Here is a 16920-nt window from a genome sequence, read left to right on the forward strand (position 1 = left end):
TATGACAGACCGAAATATGAAATTTTCACATTCTCACATATATTTTTTATAGATGTATGATTAAATAATGGAAAGTGAAAAAGTACTGAAGTTGGCAGACCTCCGTCAGAAGAGGTTGGAATTCTTTCAAAGGAATTGTTTCAATAAAGAGAAAGAACCAAACAATTATTCTAGTACATCCCAGCGGAAACCAGATGAACTTATAAAAGACTGTTTTGAAGAGTCGCAGTGGTTACCAAGGAGCAAGGATTTATCAAGAAAATCTGAAGTGGAAAATCTTTGGTTGAACAATGGAAATGAAAATTCTGCAGAACGAACTGTTGATAAGAAAGAAGATTTATCACTTCGCAATACAACCAAAACAAGGAGGCCAAAGACAAGACAAGACAAACAAATGAAGCATCAAAGAAATACCCACCATAATAAAACAAATAAAGATGACATTGAAAAGATAAAACCTTTACATAGGCTACAAGAAAACGTCTTTGATCTAGACTCTCTGCAGAAAGCTGCAAGGGATGGAGATGATGTTCTAAGGAAATATATAAAAGAACTTAGTACAAAAATGACTGACAGTCAAACAGGAGAATTGAGTAATAGACCCACTACAGATAACTTGGATCTTCATGTCCTACCAAGTGCACAGAATTATAATTATACTAACTCATTTAAACTTGATGCAAAATATCAAAGACAAGATTCTAGTGATAGTCCTCGAGGGGACAACAATTTTTTTCAAAGTCAGAGAAAAAGATCAGATGGCTGGTTCGATCTGAATCTTTCAAATTCAAATGGTTTAGAATCTCACAGGAGTTATACCAGTACTATCGCAGAATCATCTGATGATCACATGCAATATTCTAGTTTAAAAGTTGAAAACCGAAAATCAAAATATGTTCCAAAGATATCAAGACCAGCAATAGAATCATCTCAACTCCAAAAGTGGGGTTTTTATGATGACCATGAAAGTGATTTATCAATGCAAAGTGAAAGAGAAGAGGAGGAAAAGGTGTACCACACTTTTGAATCCGATCAAAATGATTTTGATCTCCTAACACATCGTCCAAACAATCGTCCTTATTCGCCTCTTGTCTACTCTGCATCATACAGTGAAAATATGGGTTCTGAATCGACAAGAAATTCACCAAGTTATGATGAATTCAACCTAGTAACTCACAGACCAGCTACAAATTCCAGTAATAAACTGTTTGAGAGAGTTGATCAGTGGTACGAAAGTAAATGCCACTTTCATGAAACTATTAATAAACCCAGTTTATCTAGTGATAGCAATGATAGCATTGACAAGTTTTTAAAGATCGGTAGTGAGAACCGAAGGTCGACATCACCAGAACAACACATGATTGGCATTTGGAAGTATCATCAAATTGAAAAACAGCGAAGAAAATCACACAAGAACAGTGATGATATTAATTCAACTGTCAGCTATGAGGAACTGGTTGCCACTGAAAAAAAAAATAGTGGATGCCAAGATAATCAACAGGAAAGTGCTTTCAAAATCAGTAATTGGAGTTCTGATGATGAAGATAAGAAATCCTCAATGAATCAAGAAGTTTTGACATTGAAAAGAGATGATGAATTGTGTTTTGAGCATGCTCCATGGAGGTATTCTGCAAGCCCGGAATCGCCAAAAGAATATTTGACACTAAAGCCTGAAATAGCATTTAATGATGATGATATGAATGATAATGTAGAGGATAACAAAATTCCGGATTGCATTTATCAAAATCAAGATGTACGCAATTTACAAATAAGAAACACAAATGAGGTGGATACTGAAAAACCAGTTTTTGATTTTTATGATAAACAATTTAATTCTCTTCCTTTAAGTAGAAGCCCAGAACCTTCAGTAAGCCATTATCATCAAGTGCCAAAAGTTAAAAACAATTTTGAAAACGATATACCATCAAACGATTATGTCTGTGTACCTTCCTCTGCTGAAATTAAAGACAGGAAACCACCAACATTAGATCTTGCCTGTATTACTGATGATAACAACCAGCATGAACCAGGTGGTGAATTACCATTCATCAAAAAAATCATTGACAGTGACCTTGATATCGAGCTTCAAGTGCCTGCAGAGAAAAAGAAACAATCAACTTCTCCATTGAATTCTAGGAAAAAGACGGCCAACAGACTACTCGGTAGAGGACAATCGCAAAAACAAAGATGGTCAACATCGTCAAGCTTGCCTAGTTCAGTATTGGCTACAAGAGTGTCTTCTTTATTAAGTAGTTCTTTAAAAGATAGAAAAACTGGAAGTCTGAAAGAAGCATCAAGAAATAAACACAGAGAAGGAAATTCTGCTGAGAAATTGAAGAGGTCACATCAGAAGAAAGTCATAAATGGAAACTTCTTTACTGTAACACCAGCAAATATGTCTACAGGTAAGAAAGTCCATTGATATTAAATAGAGCAAATTTAAATTAACATAATATGTATTTCAATAATTCAGGTTTTAAGAGAGTTTCCAGTACTTATTTGGCACAATTACTTTTCTTGTTTTCTACAGATTTTAACAGTATAAATTTACTTTCACACAAGGAATTTATTCCTCCTCTTACTTTGCAACTTTTATCTGATGTAAGTATAATTTATTTATCTTCCTAAAATAAAAAAGTATTAAGATAAGCGTGTAAGTTTTCATATTTTTTATCATTATTCGCGGTACGTACCATTTATTTCGTATCAACAGAATATATATATATTTCAAAAGTAAACCTTGAAAATTCTTTTACAGAGTCCTCGAGGAGGTGAAGGGTTGTCAATATGGCAGCTGCTACCAGATGAGCTTTTATTCCACATTTGTACGTACCTCTCGCCATCAAGTTTGGCTATTGTTGCTCAAGTTTGCCAAACATTTCATCGCATTGCTAACGATGAACTTCTTTGTAAGTGTAAAACATTTATTGTGCATAATTTTTATTTCTTCCAATATTATTTATTTAACATCTATTTATCTTATTTGTCTATACTTTACTGGCTTTTTATTTATTATTTATCTTAATGCAATTTAATGGGCCTCCTATCACAAGCCCCTCTGGGTTTCTTGGAAGTCCTTTTTTAACTTGTACCATACACTTTTGGTGTTTTTTTTTTATTGATGTGTATTATTGTATTTGATGAATAAAGAGATTTGATTTGATAGTTTGTCATGCCACTTTGTAAATTAACCTTTTAGCAAAAATGTGAACAATTTGAATTTTAAATTGATAGGGAAGACAATAACATTACAGAAAAAAGAATTAACAGATGATTGGTTGATTCAGATTGGTGAAAAGCACCCAACAGACATTTCTTTACTCCAGTGTAATGGCAGCAAAGTCACTGAAGATGGCTTGAGAACGATGTTTAGGACCTGTTCAAAGTCCCTGAAGGTAATAACTAGTAAAGGGCTGGGATTCTATAGGATTTTTAGAGTTATTATGTAGTTATAATTTCAATTTCTTATATTTTTGTATAATCATAATTAATATTTTCTTTATAAATCCCCTTTGCTGTTATGAAACAGCATGGCGAGCATCGGTTAAATTTGAATTTGTTGAAAATGACTATATAGACAGCTGTAGTTATTAAAAGAAGTATATGTTTATTTGAGTTAGACTTTATTAATGCATGAAAATATGTCTTTTATAGATCTCTCCTCATTATAAAAACATTGCTTAAAAGGTCACATTAATATGTTTTCAACAAAGGATAATTACTATAGTGATGGTTGTTGTAACATCTGGAAAATATTTCAAAATTTATCAATAAATCATTTCTTTCTTTTTCCTTCACATTAAAGGATTAAGAGATAAAATTTAGAAAAAAAGAAACAAGCTTAGTGATTATAAATGTAGGATGCTCTATAAACTGCTACTATATAATCAGAAAGTACAGTAACTGTATGATTGTAGGTAGGATAAGTGTTTTAGTTTTCTTGTATGACATACAGGCACATGTTTCAATCAAATACCATAATCAAGATTATACTATTCTAAAATTACTGTACTGTTCTAATATATTAGAATATTATCTGTAGTTTCTCCAGACCCGAGTCTCAAAAAGATGTATTTATACCTGCCAAATCAAATAAACAAAAATTGTAGTATTAGAATTTCTTTTTTCCAGAAACTGAACGCGAGTGGTTCAACTGGGGGCGATCTAATTGGTGATTCTATTCTTCTGCATGCATCTCGTTGTGTAAAGCTAACAAGTCTAGATGTTAGCTGGTGCAGCGTGACAAATAACGGACTTGTATCTATCGGTGAATCTATCGAAAAGTATGTTCCCACTTTTTTTTATTTTTATGTTTTTATTAGAAAGGTTAAAGCTAATTGGCTTTGTTAGTTTAAGTGAGCTATATGATCTGATGACAGAATAATGATGTCACATTCACAAGAGCATTTCTGTCTATGATGATAGGAAATATGAAATATTGACAAAATAATAATAATAATTATTAATATCATAATATTATGATAATGATATTGAGAATTGGCAAGGCAATTTCTGATGAATGTGTATTAAAAACAAAATTAAATGTTCATTGTTTGAGATAAGGTTTTCCTATCAACATAAGTAGCTTTAAATTAAAGTATTTTTCATTGAGAAGATTGTGTTTTTGTTTTAAACAACGGAAGTAATTAACTTTACAATTTTAGTCTCATGGGGTTACAGGTGGTTGTTCAATTCACAAATTTTGTTGTATTTACAGGATTTGTTGATGCAACACTAGATTTATGAGATATTAATCTAAAGCAGTGATATTCAACTTGGATTAATTCATAAAAATAATATAAATAGTGATATTTTGTTTCCATTAATTTGATATGATTATTTTTCCTGCAAATGTATAGGTTGCAAGTTCTGTGCCTGAATGGTTGCCAGGCACTAACAGATGATTCTATCAATATGGTCTTACAAAAACATTGCAAAAGGTATGCTAGCATTTAAAAATAACTATTTGAAAAACATGGTTTTAATGATGAGTCTGACTTGGTTTTATTGTCCCTAATAAAGAGGCTAAGATATGTAGGAAATTGTTTAAAGAATACTGTATACAAATATAAAAATAATACACATTGTTGATAATGACATTGTTCTTTTATAGTATTAATGTTCTGGAGTTATTTGGTTGTTTTAACATTTCACCTGCTGTGATTACACAAGTTGGTAAACTGTGTAGACATCTTCGTACATTGAATGTTGGCCAGTGTTACAAGGTTTGTATACTATTTCTTAAGCTCTGCCTACACTATCAACCTTTATGCGACAAACAATGTGATGTGCCCATATATGGAAATAATAAATGTCATATCACTACCATTTGAGCACAACATACCTTTTTTTGTCAAACTAGTTTGATTGTGTAGACAGAGCTATGATGAGAAGATCCTTTTTGTTGATTTACATTTAGCATTAAAGGTACAATGTGTAATGAAATGCAGCATAGTACTATTAAACTAACCAGTACTTCTAGTTTGATCCAATTGTGGAATGTGATACAACTCAATTAATGTTGCAAATTAAGTCTATTCTAAATTCCAATAATATTTGAAATATGTGATGATAAAATTAACAAAATAAATAATGACAATTTATTATATAATGACACGATACAAATATTATACCTTTGGGTGCCATTACGCAAATTGGAAATTAAACGGCCAGGCAATGTAGCTTTTATATAAAGCTGTTTCCGTATGGAACATGATTTTCCATAATTAAACTTTTCATAATGCTGAGGATTTTATTGATGCATTACGCAAGTATTTTTATCTTTATTTTTCACACTATATTTAATGAACAAATTTTTAAATTAAACGATTTATATTATTACTGCGAAACACTGAAAATTTACTGAACAAAGGTTTTCTATGAGAAAGAGATTACTGTAGCTCTGTGGTCCTCTCCCCAATATTGCCCGTCCCTGAAAAATGTTAAAAATGCTCACTGAAATCGCATCATGCCGTAGAAATATTATGCTATTAAATACTGTGGTGGTTGTTTCAGATGACAGATGATGATATGGTGACCATGGTAACTCATCTGGAACATGTTCTGAATTTAGACATGAGAGGCTGTAAACAGGTATGAGTGGTTGGAAGTTAGAATTAGTGCCATTAAGTTGGCACTAAAAAATTGCATATCTTTTAATCTAAAATGCACAAATCCAAATTCAATCCAGCCTACTAAAAGCAGAATTAAAAAAAAAAAAATTATTTTAGTCTAGTTTTGAGTTTTTAAATGTCTATTTGCTTCAATATTTGCATACAACCAAAGCCTACGCTTCTCAAGGGGGACGTTGCATAATGAATTGTATAATTCAGCTACGCTTGCCAGATCCTTTTGGGTTGTACCATTCTCATGAGGAAACATTGATTAAATGTCAAATGAAGTGCTTTAACACCTACTCACCTAATTCAGTTTGTCTAGGCATCAAGTAGAAATATGTAATTGCCTGGAAAGTAAAATGTGTTTGTTTGTAATATATATTTAATAACTTTATTTCCAAAAATGTTAATGTTGCCACCCACTGTGAGTTACTAAATCTGATCAAGTCTTACGTCTACTCTTAAGTCTACTCTTAAGTCTTAATACTACTTACAACCAAATAAATAAAAAGAATGAATCAAAATAACAATTAAATGCCTCTTATTTCCATTGCTCACATAATACTAGACATACAAATAAAATGTTGTACACCTTAGAGTAGATAAATTGTGGTTGTCCAACTTTCTCGTCTATGCAAAAAGAGGTCACACATCAAAGCAGCTTTCTAAATTTAACGGCTATGATATGTACAGAGTTGCATTTGGTTTTTTATTATTTAATTAAGCATTTATTTAAAACTTTTTTTAAATTCTCAGATGCATGACACAACAGTACGGAAGCTAGTGAGAAGTTGCAAGAAATTAAAAAGCATTTCTTTAGCAAATTGTGGTCACCTTACAGACGCATCGCTTATTGAAATATCAACATACTTACCCACCATCAAGTAAGTACTTAAGTCTCGAATGTTAGCACCACCATGTTGTGTGTTGAATAAACTGTAAAACTATTGTTACAACAACTTCAACCAAAACTAAATTAATTAAAATTCTTGTTTTTATAATAGTAATCAAGAATGTTCAAGTTAATGCAAGCGGTATATAAATAAAAGTTGATTATTATTTTATCAGAATGATTGATGTGTCTGGCTGTAAGAAGATAACAAACCAAGGTGTACACTCATTAGCTAAAAGCTCCTATAATCTGTCATCTCTAGATCTAAGTTCAACTTCAGTCAATTGTAAAAGGTTTGTTGAAAATTTGAACTAAACACTGATAAATAATTCATAAATATTAGATAAATTATCCCTTTATTATATACAGCCTGCTGTATAAAACAAATTTAAGTTGAAAAAGGGTTTAAGAAATAGCTACAATACCCTTCCAATAAATTGTATTGAGATAAGTAATATATCTGTTTCTGTTTTATTTTACAGTATCTCTTCTCTGTCAAGTTATTGTGGAAAAAGCCTGAGAAGTTTAAAACTAAACTTCTGCAAAGATGTCACAGAAAAAAGTGTCTTGAAATTATTACAGAATTGTCATCGGTAATTGTTTTTTCAAAACATATTTTCTTTGTTCATGTGTACTCTGGTTTCATGATTTTATATGATTTTTATATATTTTTTAAAGATTGGAGGTGTTGCAGCTGTATGGTGTAAAGGGATTACGCAATTTATCTTCAATCAAGAGTCAATTTCCAGCTCTAAAGTTTGATTAAAACATATTGCTGCTTTTTTTTACATGTGTGTGCAATTGACAGTTGACAAATATTAATGTGTTCATATATTTTTGTACAATTATTTTCAAATGGGAATGATAATGATATTATTTCTGGAAGGTGTGATGTTGAAGGTAGAGTGAATGTTTCTGATCTTAGTTGTAATGGTAATAGTTGTGATAGATATGATGAAGTAATGCTTCTCTTCTGCCATAGAAAACATAAAATAAGTATATAGTAGGTTGTAAACGCCAATCACGGAGGTAAAAGTGATCAATAATGCTAGTTCTAAAATGTTACAACTTGCGTCTTATTTCTAAAATAAAATTATGTAATGATTTATAGTAATTTTAGCAATATATTTCATATGTTTATTAATATTTATTTTCATTTTTTTAATACTGAATCATGTATGCTATGATCATATTGAATCTTAATACTAAGTAAATTCAAATTTAATCTATTTTATTTATATTTATTATTGTATTAAATTAAATAAATACAGTACTATGTATATTACATAACATGACCTATTTTATGTGAACTAATACAACTGATTTCAAACTCATAATAGGACTATAGTCTATTTTATACGTTCCGTTTTATGCGTTTTCAAAAATGCCTCAAAAAGTGTAGATTCTGTTGGATGGTGGCCCATCCCCTAGAGGCGGAGTCATCGACGTCAATTCCTATACACAATCATAATCTAAACAAAAGTATATAGCTTTGCTATGTAAATGTTTACTGACATCACTAAGTTTGAAGCGCGTATAAATACGCGGATCCGTCGGTATCGTCTGCAACCTATCGTGTCGGGCCTCTGTCAACACCCTTTTTTGTTCGTCGATTTTAAGGTAGGTTTTGATTCATTTGGATATTATACCGATTTAAATTTTTGCAATTGTCTACTAATTGTTAAATAACTTTGGAAACAAAAAAAGGAAACATTTGTGTTTTCCGATTCCTTTTTCGGTTTTAACGATTCTTATTAGTTTGGTATATTTGGTTAAGAGTTGTTAGGTTAAAATATACCGTTATTTATTCATTAAATTTACTTTTTAATGAATATGGAACTTACAAAGTCGCGCGGTCTTGTCAAGCTTAGCTGAATTATATTGTATTTATAATTATTAGGCCTAGGCCTATAGGTATCTTTTTGATACACTTAGCGGTACTTTGATGTAACTCAAAAGTCACCAAACTTGCGCTTTATTGCTGTAAGTCTTACCTAAAACAAAGTTAAACAAAATAAATATTGATTTTTGTTTAGAAATGTTTGTTGTAGATATTGTAAAAATCTGTCAAATTGTAGGATCTGTATAATTTTTCTTTAAAATAGCCGGATTATTTTATACCGTAGATACTTTCAGTTAAAATGTTTTTTCAAAGACGTTTACCAGGTACTTTGACGACTCTATTGTGGCCCACTCTCTACTCTCTGCAAGTAATACCCCAGAATCCTAATGTGGACAATGTCTTGACCCGCTTCATAGACACCCCTAAAGTTTAGGCGCCATTCTTGTATTAATGCCATTATGTCATAAAATTCATGTTTGTTAATAACTATGTCTAAATGGAATTCCATATGTTTAATAAACATTGCCTGTATATCCACAGATTACCAAGCCTCAGTCTAATGTATTACCATCTGGATAGGTCATAATTCTGTTATTACATTAAATGCTTTTCGTTTATGAAACTACTTAAGAGAGAAGATGAAGTGTAATTGGCATACATATTATTACGTAATGGTTAATTTGTGAATAAAAAATAATATTACCAAAATGTGCAATACTTAGTTCCGGCTTTTTTTATTTAATAATGATTTGCTAGGCATATATTTATAATACTAACTTAATTGATGATGGGCTAGTGTTGCCCGAAAGCTCTGCTAACTTTTCTGGCTGTTTTACTTCTCGTTTTGAATTAGCTTTTCGCTTTTATTTTGTATCTCCATTGAGATCCAGCCACTGATACCCACAGCATTGTCATTTTTTTTTCAGTAATTTGCCTTTGGATTTATAATACTAACTTAAGAAACTTAGTTTAATCGTTTGTTTATATTAAATATTTTCTTGCATCATCTTGATTGAATTTTGTAGGCCTAACATGGGATTTTTATTAACTGATAATTTAGAGAGTTTTTCCCAGACTAAAGCAAAGTAGACCTAAAGTATAGTAAAAGAAAGTAAAAGAGGTGATTATACCAATGTGATTGGTTTTCGTTTTTGTAGATCCCACGGCACCATGAGGACTTCGGTGTGTCTTTTGATATCTCTTCTGTCTTTTCTTATGATCGCCAAAGTAAGATCGATGGAATGTGAGGCAGCATTTGATAAATGTAAGTTCTTTTTTAATGTATAAATAAAACATAAAAGTAGATACTGAGTATAAGTCGACCATCTATATGAAGCGAATATTGAATAAAAAATACTGTACTAGAATCGCTGATTATTTTTCGCCAAACCTTAAAATGTTTTTAAACATTATTCCCAGACTCAACCTGCAATGTTTTTGTCAACGTCTAGATTGACACAATGAAATTAATTTTGATCAAGGACTTGTTTTTACTAAACAAAAAAAATGTTTTAACTATTTTTGCAATTACAGGTTCTATTTTGTGAATTTGAGTTTTTCTTCCAAATATATGACACACCTCGCTAACATTATGTTGTCTCACCCTAAATGAGAAAATGTTTTAAAACATCATATGAATCACGACCCAACTATCATCAACATCCAGGTTAGACACAAAGACATTTTTTGATCTATAAAGTAAATTTTGAGTTTTCTTTTTCCTTTCAAAGACGCCTGTAAGTACGGTAACGAAGAGTATGCCTTAGGAGACCAGTGGAAGACAAAGGACTGCAAGGAATGCAACTGTCATGGAGCCTTCTCAATTTGTTGTACACTGTAAGTTGGCTTTCAATCCATCCATGTGTTTTATTTAAAGATATATTACCCCCTGAACATTTGTTTGTTGAATATGCCATTTTAATCTCACATAATAGTTATTCACTTTGACCAAAAATTTGATCGAAAAACAAATTATTTACTTGAACAAACTGTCAAATTTAGTCTAATGGGTTTTGGTTTAATTAAAGTGAAAACATTTTTTTTTTTCTATGAAAGTGATTAACATTATTAAAACTGCGAAATGACCTATTCAAAGTCTTTTTCATTAATCTTCATTTTTTATGTTTTTGGGGGAAGAACACATCTTTAAATAGATTTGGTATCGCACTGATGAGTCAGTTAGTAAAACTAGTTTGACCAGGAAAAAACATGTTTTGATTTTCTAATAACGTTTATGCGCAATTAAGGTTGTAACATTTATTGTTGTTGCTTGCAAACATTCGGGCGACGGACCGACTGGCTGTTATGCTAAATAGATTTTAATAGATCAACTAATTAGGCCAAAGTGTAGGCCTATTTCATTTATCCTGTATTATTTCATCAAACTGTTTGTTTTTTATAGCGTACCAAAATACTTTGATTGGTTTGATCCACCAAAGGGTTGTCGGTTTATTTGGGATGAAGCTGAATGTAAAAGCAGAGCAGTCGATGAGTTTGATGAAAATAAACCATGTCCCGACTATGACTACTAATACAAAACACTTACAAAACTATTCTCGTTAAAAAACGTCATCATCATGTTTATGCGCATGCACATAGATTTGTTACGTCATGCTTTATTGCTGTCACGTGGTGTGATTTTTGCTAAGTATTAATAAAAACGTCGTAATTACTGTCGTCATCGGTTGTAATAGATTACGTAGGTGTTAAGTAAAATGTTATTAAGTCATGCTTAAGCTAGTGTAGGCATCATTATGCGAACCAAAAAATGTTTTCGCAGTTTACAAATGTGTATATTTTTTTCTCAAAAAGTATTTTAAATAAACTAGGTTCGCCTAGAAGTCTTTCCTCTGTAAATGTCTTCTTTAAACGAGTGAATTGAATAAAAAAGTGGTTGAAAAATACCCAGCTGTTATACTTAACGTTTTTTATGTTTTCTTCCATGTTTCTTTCAGATGTAATAATGTTAATGTTTCAAAACATAGTTTGATGAGTGAGATTTTTTTATGTTACTAACCAAGTAGGCCTATGACATTTGTCTTATTTTGAAAAAGATAGAAATGAAATCGATAAAATCGTGTTTTTAAATATATGTGAACTTTATTCAATCAATCGTACATTTTTTAAATATTATAATGGTAACCATTGTGTATTTACAGTGATTTTTACAAAAAAAATCTGACTTATAAAATATATACAGTGATTATTTACAGTAATGATAATAATAAAAATTAATTGTTTGTATTAACTATTATTGGAAACAGAAGTTGAATAATGAAATACTGAATAAATACAAAGTTTTGTTAGATGTTTACAATCAATGGAAAAGATGAATACATATAATATTGTAAGTATCAAAATAGCAGATAGTGTTTAGGAAGATTACTGCATTCCCGAACCTAGGAAACATTAACTACGACATCGTCATATGTTTCATCGTGATATTTAACTGTCAAGTGCATAAGTAACCTTTATAGAGTTTTGTTGTTTCAGTCTTTTTTCGTCGGAATCAGTTCATGACAATAGGCCAGCATTTAAACATTCTGATATTTCTTACGCTTTGGTGGTTCCCATTTTAAACAAAATATATTTTACCCAGATACTTATATAATTGAATGCAACCGTTAACTTCAAATTATGAATACTTTGATGATAATAACAAAGACACCAGAGTAAGTATGGTACCAATTGAGTACAATGGTACCATTGAGTGTGATGGTACCATTGAGTGCGATGGTACCATTGAGTGCGATGGTACCATTGAGTGTGATGGTACCAACTGAGTATGATGGTACCAACTGAGTGTGATGGTACCAACTGAGTGTGATGGTACAAACTGAGTGTGATGGTACCAATTGAGTGTGATGGTACTAATTGAGAATGATTTGCATTATTTTGTAGATTCATTCATGTTTCCTTTAGGAACAACAATGCACTTTTGGAATTATAACAAGTTTAAATTGAAAATAACCAGAATGTATTTGAAAAATCTAAATATTATAATGACGTCACAGCGTATAGTTTGTGGAGACGCAATAAATTAGCAATATCACCTGGGAAATTAACTAAGAAAAATTTGATCATCAATTATTTAGTTAATTATAAAGTATTGACTAACTCTTACAAATATTGCATGCAATATGTTTCATAATATATAATTGAGAAATATTTCGTTTGTTTCGGATTGTTGCTCGTTTGTAACAGGAAAGAATGTCACTCTTTCCTGGTTTGTAACGTTTCAATTCTTTGGAATTTTGGTAATGGGCTAAGTTTTTAAGCGGATCGAATTGACCAATAAAAAGTGATAAGTCTAATAATCCATCGATTTTGATTGGTCAATTGCGTTGCGCTTACGACGTCCTTGCGTTGGAGAGTGGGAACAAAACGTTAGGCGTTTGATTTTGGAGATCAATGCAAAATATTACACTCGCAATAAAATGTTGCTGAGGCTGGTTTGGCATATTTTCAAGGCAGCTTATCCAAAATGGAAAACTGTTTCATATGGCGTCGTATCCATAATCAAAATAACAGTCTCAACTACATAGTTGTAGCTGCTAACTACCGCTAGTTTGTTTTTATCGGAATTAACACAATGTATGTTAGTGTCAAGTAATATAATATACTTTGATGACAGACAGCCAGAATACAATGTAACTATTATTCTGAATTTAAACAAAGGCTAATTAATCTAAACGCCAATATATGTCATGTTATTCTCATTCAAAAATGAAAAACAGAGGCGTAACGATTGTTTGAGTGGATCTTAACCGCGTGTAATTATTATACAATCCCCATTAGATCGGTTCCTAAGGGAGGCTTTCCATACTGCATTACAGTCACTATGGAAGATACCCTTTCACAGGATGTAGAGACTTATATAAATAAGAGTGTGGCATCCATCAGTTGCATCAGTTATAGAATTTGGATCATTTGATACACAGCTTCTAGAATTTCTTGAGTTATCGTTTTGTTACAGGTAAGTCAGGCCTAGCTATCCGATTGACTTTTTTTTATTAGGCAATATTTTACTTTGAGTTTACATGTAAGAGTAGAGTTACAAAATAGTTTTTTAGTCACTTTATTGAAGTGTTATAATTTGGGATGAAATGGGTATTAATGTCGATTATCCTTGTTTTTTTCCTTTCAAAATTATTATTTACAGAGAGGTTATTTTTGTAAGTGAATGTTTCTGTACGGTACCATGTGTTGCATAAAGGACATTATCATATCCTCAGCACTAGCCTATAGTTAGGCTACTTTGTTCGCGCTTTTTCGAACTTGGATTAACATAGTTTAAAAACCGTTAAGGATATTTTATTTCTATTTTTTAGGCCCAACCTTTTGATACATATCATTCTTCAAATTATATAGAATAAATACACGTCATACACATTTTCATATAATTATATATATTTTTTGAAATATTACAGATATTTAGTTAGAATGCAGATGATTATTCAAGTTAGTCTGTTAACGTTGACAGTGTTGCACGTGGCATACGCTAACAAATATGGTTGCCCGATGTACAAAGCAACGGAGTTGATGGCTGGCCCACGTAAGTAAACTGGTCAGATACTGCAGTAATTTACGTTGATTAGATCTTCCTCATTTATTTATTAAGATCGTTAATTTGTATTTTTGTATACTGAAATAATTTTTGAAGAGCTTTAACTCATGTTTGATTAACTGATTTTATTTTAAAATTATTTTCATTTTGGAAACCAATTTCTACGACTTTTATGTTGATTTTTGTAAACCGATAAATAATAAATATTTACGCTGACAAATTAATAAAAATAAAGGTTTAACTCATTTGTATGTTTGATTTGCTGATTTTATTTTTTTAAATTTATTTTTTATTTTGGAAACCAATTTTTATGACTTTATGTTGCTTTTTGTGAGCCAATAAATAAATATTCCACTAAATAATACATATTTACGCTACCGCCGAAGAATAACGAAGAATATGCCTATACGTATCTCCACCAATATAATAAACATAATTATATTACTTTATATTTGGAAGATGCTTACATATGATATTATAGCCTACACCAATTAATAATGTATCCATCGTGTTCGTTCTGTTCCATCAACCCTGACTCGACGCATTTATTTTTGTATTTCATTCACGTGTACTTAATATCATCAATATGCTGTCATGTTTATTGGAATTGTAAACTAAATAGTATATTTTAAACAGTAATTATACTGATGCTTGTGTATATTTACGCGCGCGCGTCTTTTTATCGATATATCGGAGTGGTCTTACTTATTACAAATCTATCACAAACTTATTATTGTTCGATTGAGAGTATGTGGTTTGCTTGAAGGGTGTTAGAAGCCATCGAAATGCAGACTTTTACTTTTTTTTTAGTTATTTTCACTTACGAAAATATTAATTGAATGCCAAAATATTGAAATGTTTATTGATCTTTATTTTATTTATTGCGAATTCAGTTTTATTTCGAAGGTTGGTATTGTTAAAACCAATGTTTCAAATTTACACACAGATCCACTGAATTGACAGCGCTCGATGTACAATTTTTCTTATTTTTTTTATAAATAAAATACAGTCATTACAATTTATTTCTGGTATGAAAATGATAAATTATAATTTCAGAGAAATGTAAGGATGTGGACGGCAACGAACACAGAATAGGCGATACTTGGCGCACAAAGGATTGCAAGAACTGTGAATGCTATGACTATTACCATGCGTGCTGTGACCTGTAAGTTAGACCCATACACCACAGATAGTAAATGCATCCCTTTGTCATACAAATGTATACTACTTAATATAAAAACGTCAGTGTTGCTATGACTATAAGCATGCGTGCTGTAACCTGTAAATTATTACATGTTAGGCCCATACACCACCACACATAACATAACTGCATTCTATGCTTTATCATACAATGTACTTATACCGTCGTACATATTAAGGGATTCTAGATTGCTTAAGTTCTGTCTACACTATCAAATTTTGTGTGACAAAAAGTGTGATGTGCCCAAATATGGTAGTGATATGACATCATCCTGTCCATATATGGGCACATTACATTTTTTTTGTCACACAAAGTTTGATAGTGTGACAGAGCTTTCGTGTAATAGATCAAACCGTCACTGTTTGTTTGTGTTAGTGTGTCTAAAGAGTTCTTTCTTTAAATTATATCATACAGTTATACAGGGGCTCATAATTTAGATAGAAAAAAATCAGTATACCTAATGTTTTATTTTATTTTATAGCAAACCTCAATACGTTGATTGGAAATACGCTCCTGACGGTTGTACATCAATATGGAACACTCTCACTTGCGAAGAAGAATTTGTTTTGGAATATGACGAAAATATTCCATGTCCATACACTGACAGCAAATGAATACTATACGATGGTATCATCATCAACTACTTTACGAATCTTTTCAATTTTTGCTGCATCCACAACATAAATTAAATACTCTAATATGGACTATGCGATTGACACTGAAAATAATTTTACAATGAACAATGGTCCACTGACTAAGTCTCCTTTATAGTGACAATAGTTGTTCATTAGAAAATGTCACATTTGTTGAAATAAAGAAAGAAACCAGAGAAACCAAGTCATTCTTGTCTTAAGTAAATATTGTCTTGTGGAATTAAAATAGTGTGATACAGTACTGTATATATTTATTAAGTTTTGATGAAAGTTTTTTGAAGAACGAACATAGAGGGCGGGTGTCGTAAAGCGCATAATCCTCTCAGCCAGTGGCCCTCTAGAGTCTAGCTAGTACAAACTTGTTACACTCAATCCATAGGGCGCGCCATGCCTGCTTTCTCTTTACTTTTAATTTTGTAGTGATGAAAGACCGATGACCACTAGGCTAGAGGCTGTACCTCTACAATTTGTCATAGGTTAAGTAATGTACTGTAATTAATGTACTGTAATTACGATGAATAAAAATGACCAAATAAATATAAAACAACATTTGACTGGCATTATTTTGTAAACCATAGATAGAAGCTTATTGTTCTGTGTGTAGGCAGCCCTTCTCACACGATCTCAGAAACCCGTTATACAAGTTCAC

The 16920-nt window shown here is 31.3% G+C and overlaps 3 protein-coding genes across 3 annotated transcripts; all 3 read left to right on the forward strand.

Annotated features, from left to right (window-relative positions):
- Nucleotides 1-394: 394 nt before the first annotated feature.
- Nucleotides 395-8076, forward strand: LOC140055609 (uncharacterized). Its single transcript, XM_072100945.1, has 12 exons — nucleotides 395-2405; nucleotides 2531-2601; nucleotides 2759-2909; nucleotides 3235-3395; nucleotides 4132-4283; nucleotides 4860-4940; nucleotides 5114-5225; nucleotides 6016-6093; nucleotides 6873-7000; nucleotides 7185-7301; nucleotides 7491-7601; nucleotides 7687-8076. Exons 1-12 carry the CDS (start codon nucleotides 395-397, stop codon nucleotides 7772-7774), a joined length of 3261 nt encoding a protein of 1086 aa, XP_071957046.1. The 3' UTR covers nucleotides 7775-8076.
- A 417-nt stretch (nucleotides 8077-8493) lies between these two features.
- On the forward strand, nucleotides 8494-11772 carry LOC140055249 (beta-microseminoprotein A1-like). The gene is made up of 4 exons (XM_072100531.1): nucleotides 8494-8628; nucleotides 10009-10115; nucleotides 10582-10687; nucleotides 11253-11772. Exons 2-4 carry the CDS (start codon nucleotides 10022-10024, stop codon nucleotides 11380-11382), a joined length of 330 nt encoding a protein of 109 aa, XP_071956632.1. The 5' UTR covers nucleotides 8494-8628; nucleotides 10009-10021; the 3' UTR covers nucleotides 11383-11772.
- A 1908-nt stretch (nucleotides 11773-13680) lies between these two features.
- On the forward strand, nucleotides 13681-16818 carry LOC140055248 (beta-microseminoprotein-like). The gene is made up of 4 exons (XM_072100530.1): nucleotides 13681-13826; nucleotides 14281-14405; nucleotides 15474-15582; nucleotides 16100-16818. The coding sequence occupies exons 2-4, from the start codon at nucleotides 14294-14296 to the stop codon at nucleotides 16230-16232; spliced, it is 354 nt and encodes a 117-aa protein (XP_071956631.1). The 5' UTR covers nucleotides 13681-13826; nucleotides 14281-14293; the 3' UTR covers nucleotides 16233-16818.
- The last annotated feature ends 102 nt before the right edge of the window (nucleotides 16819-16920 follow it).

Source organism: Antedon mediterranea, chromosome 7, assembly GCF_964355755.1.
Source record: "Antedon mediterranea chromosome 7, ecAntMedi1.1, whole genome shotgun sequence".
Classification (NCBI taxonomy): Eukaryota; Metazoa; Echinodermata; class Crinoidea; order Comatulida; family Antedonidae; genus Antedon; species Antedon mediterranea.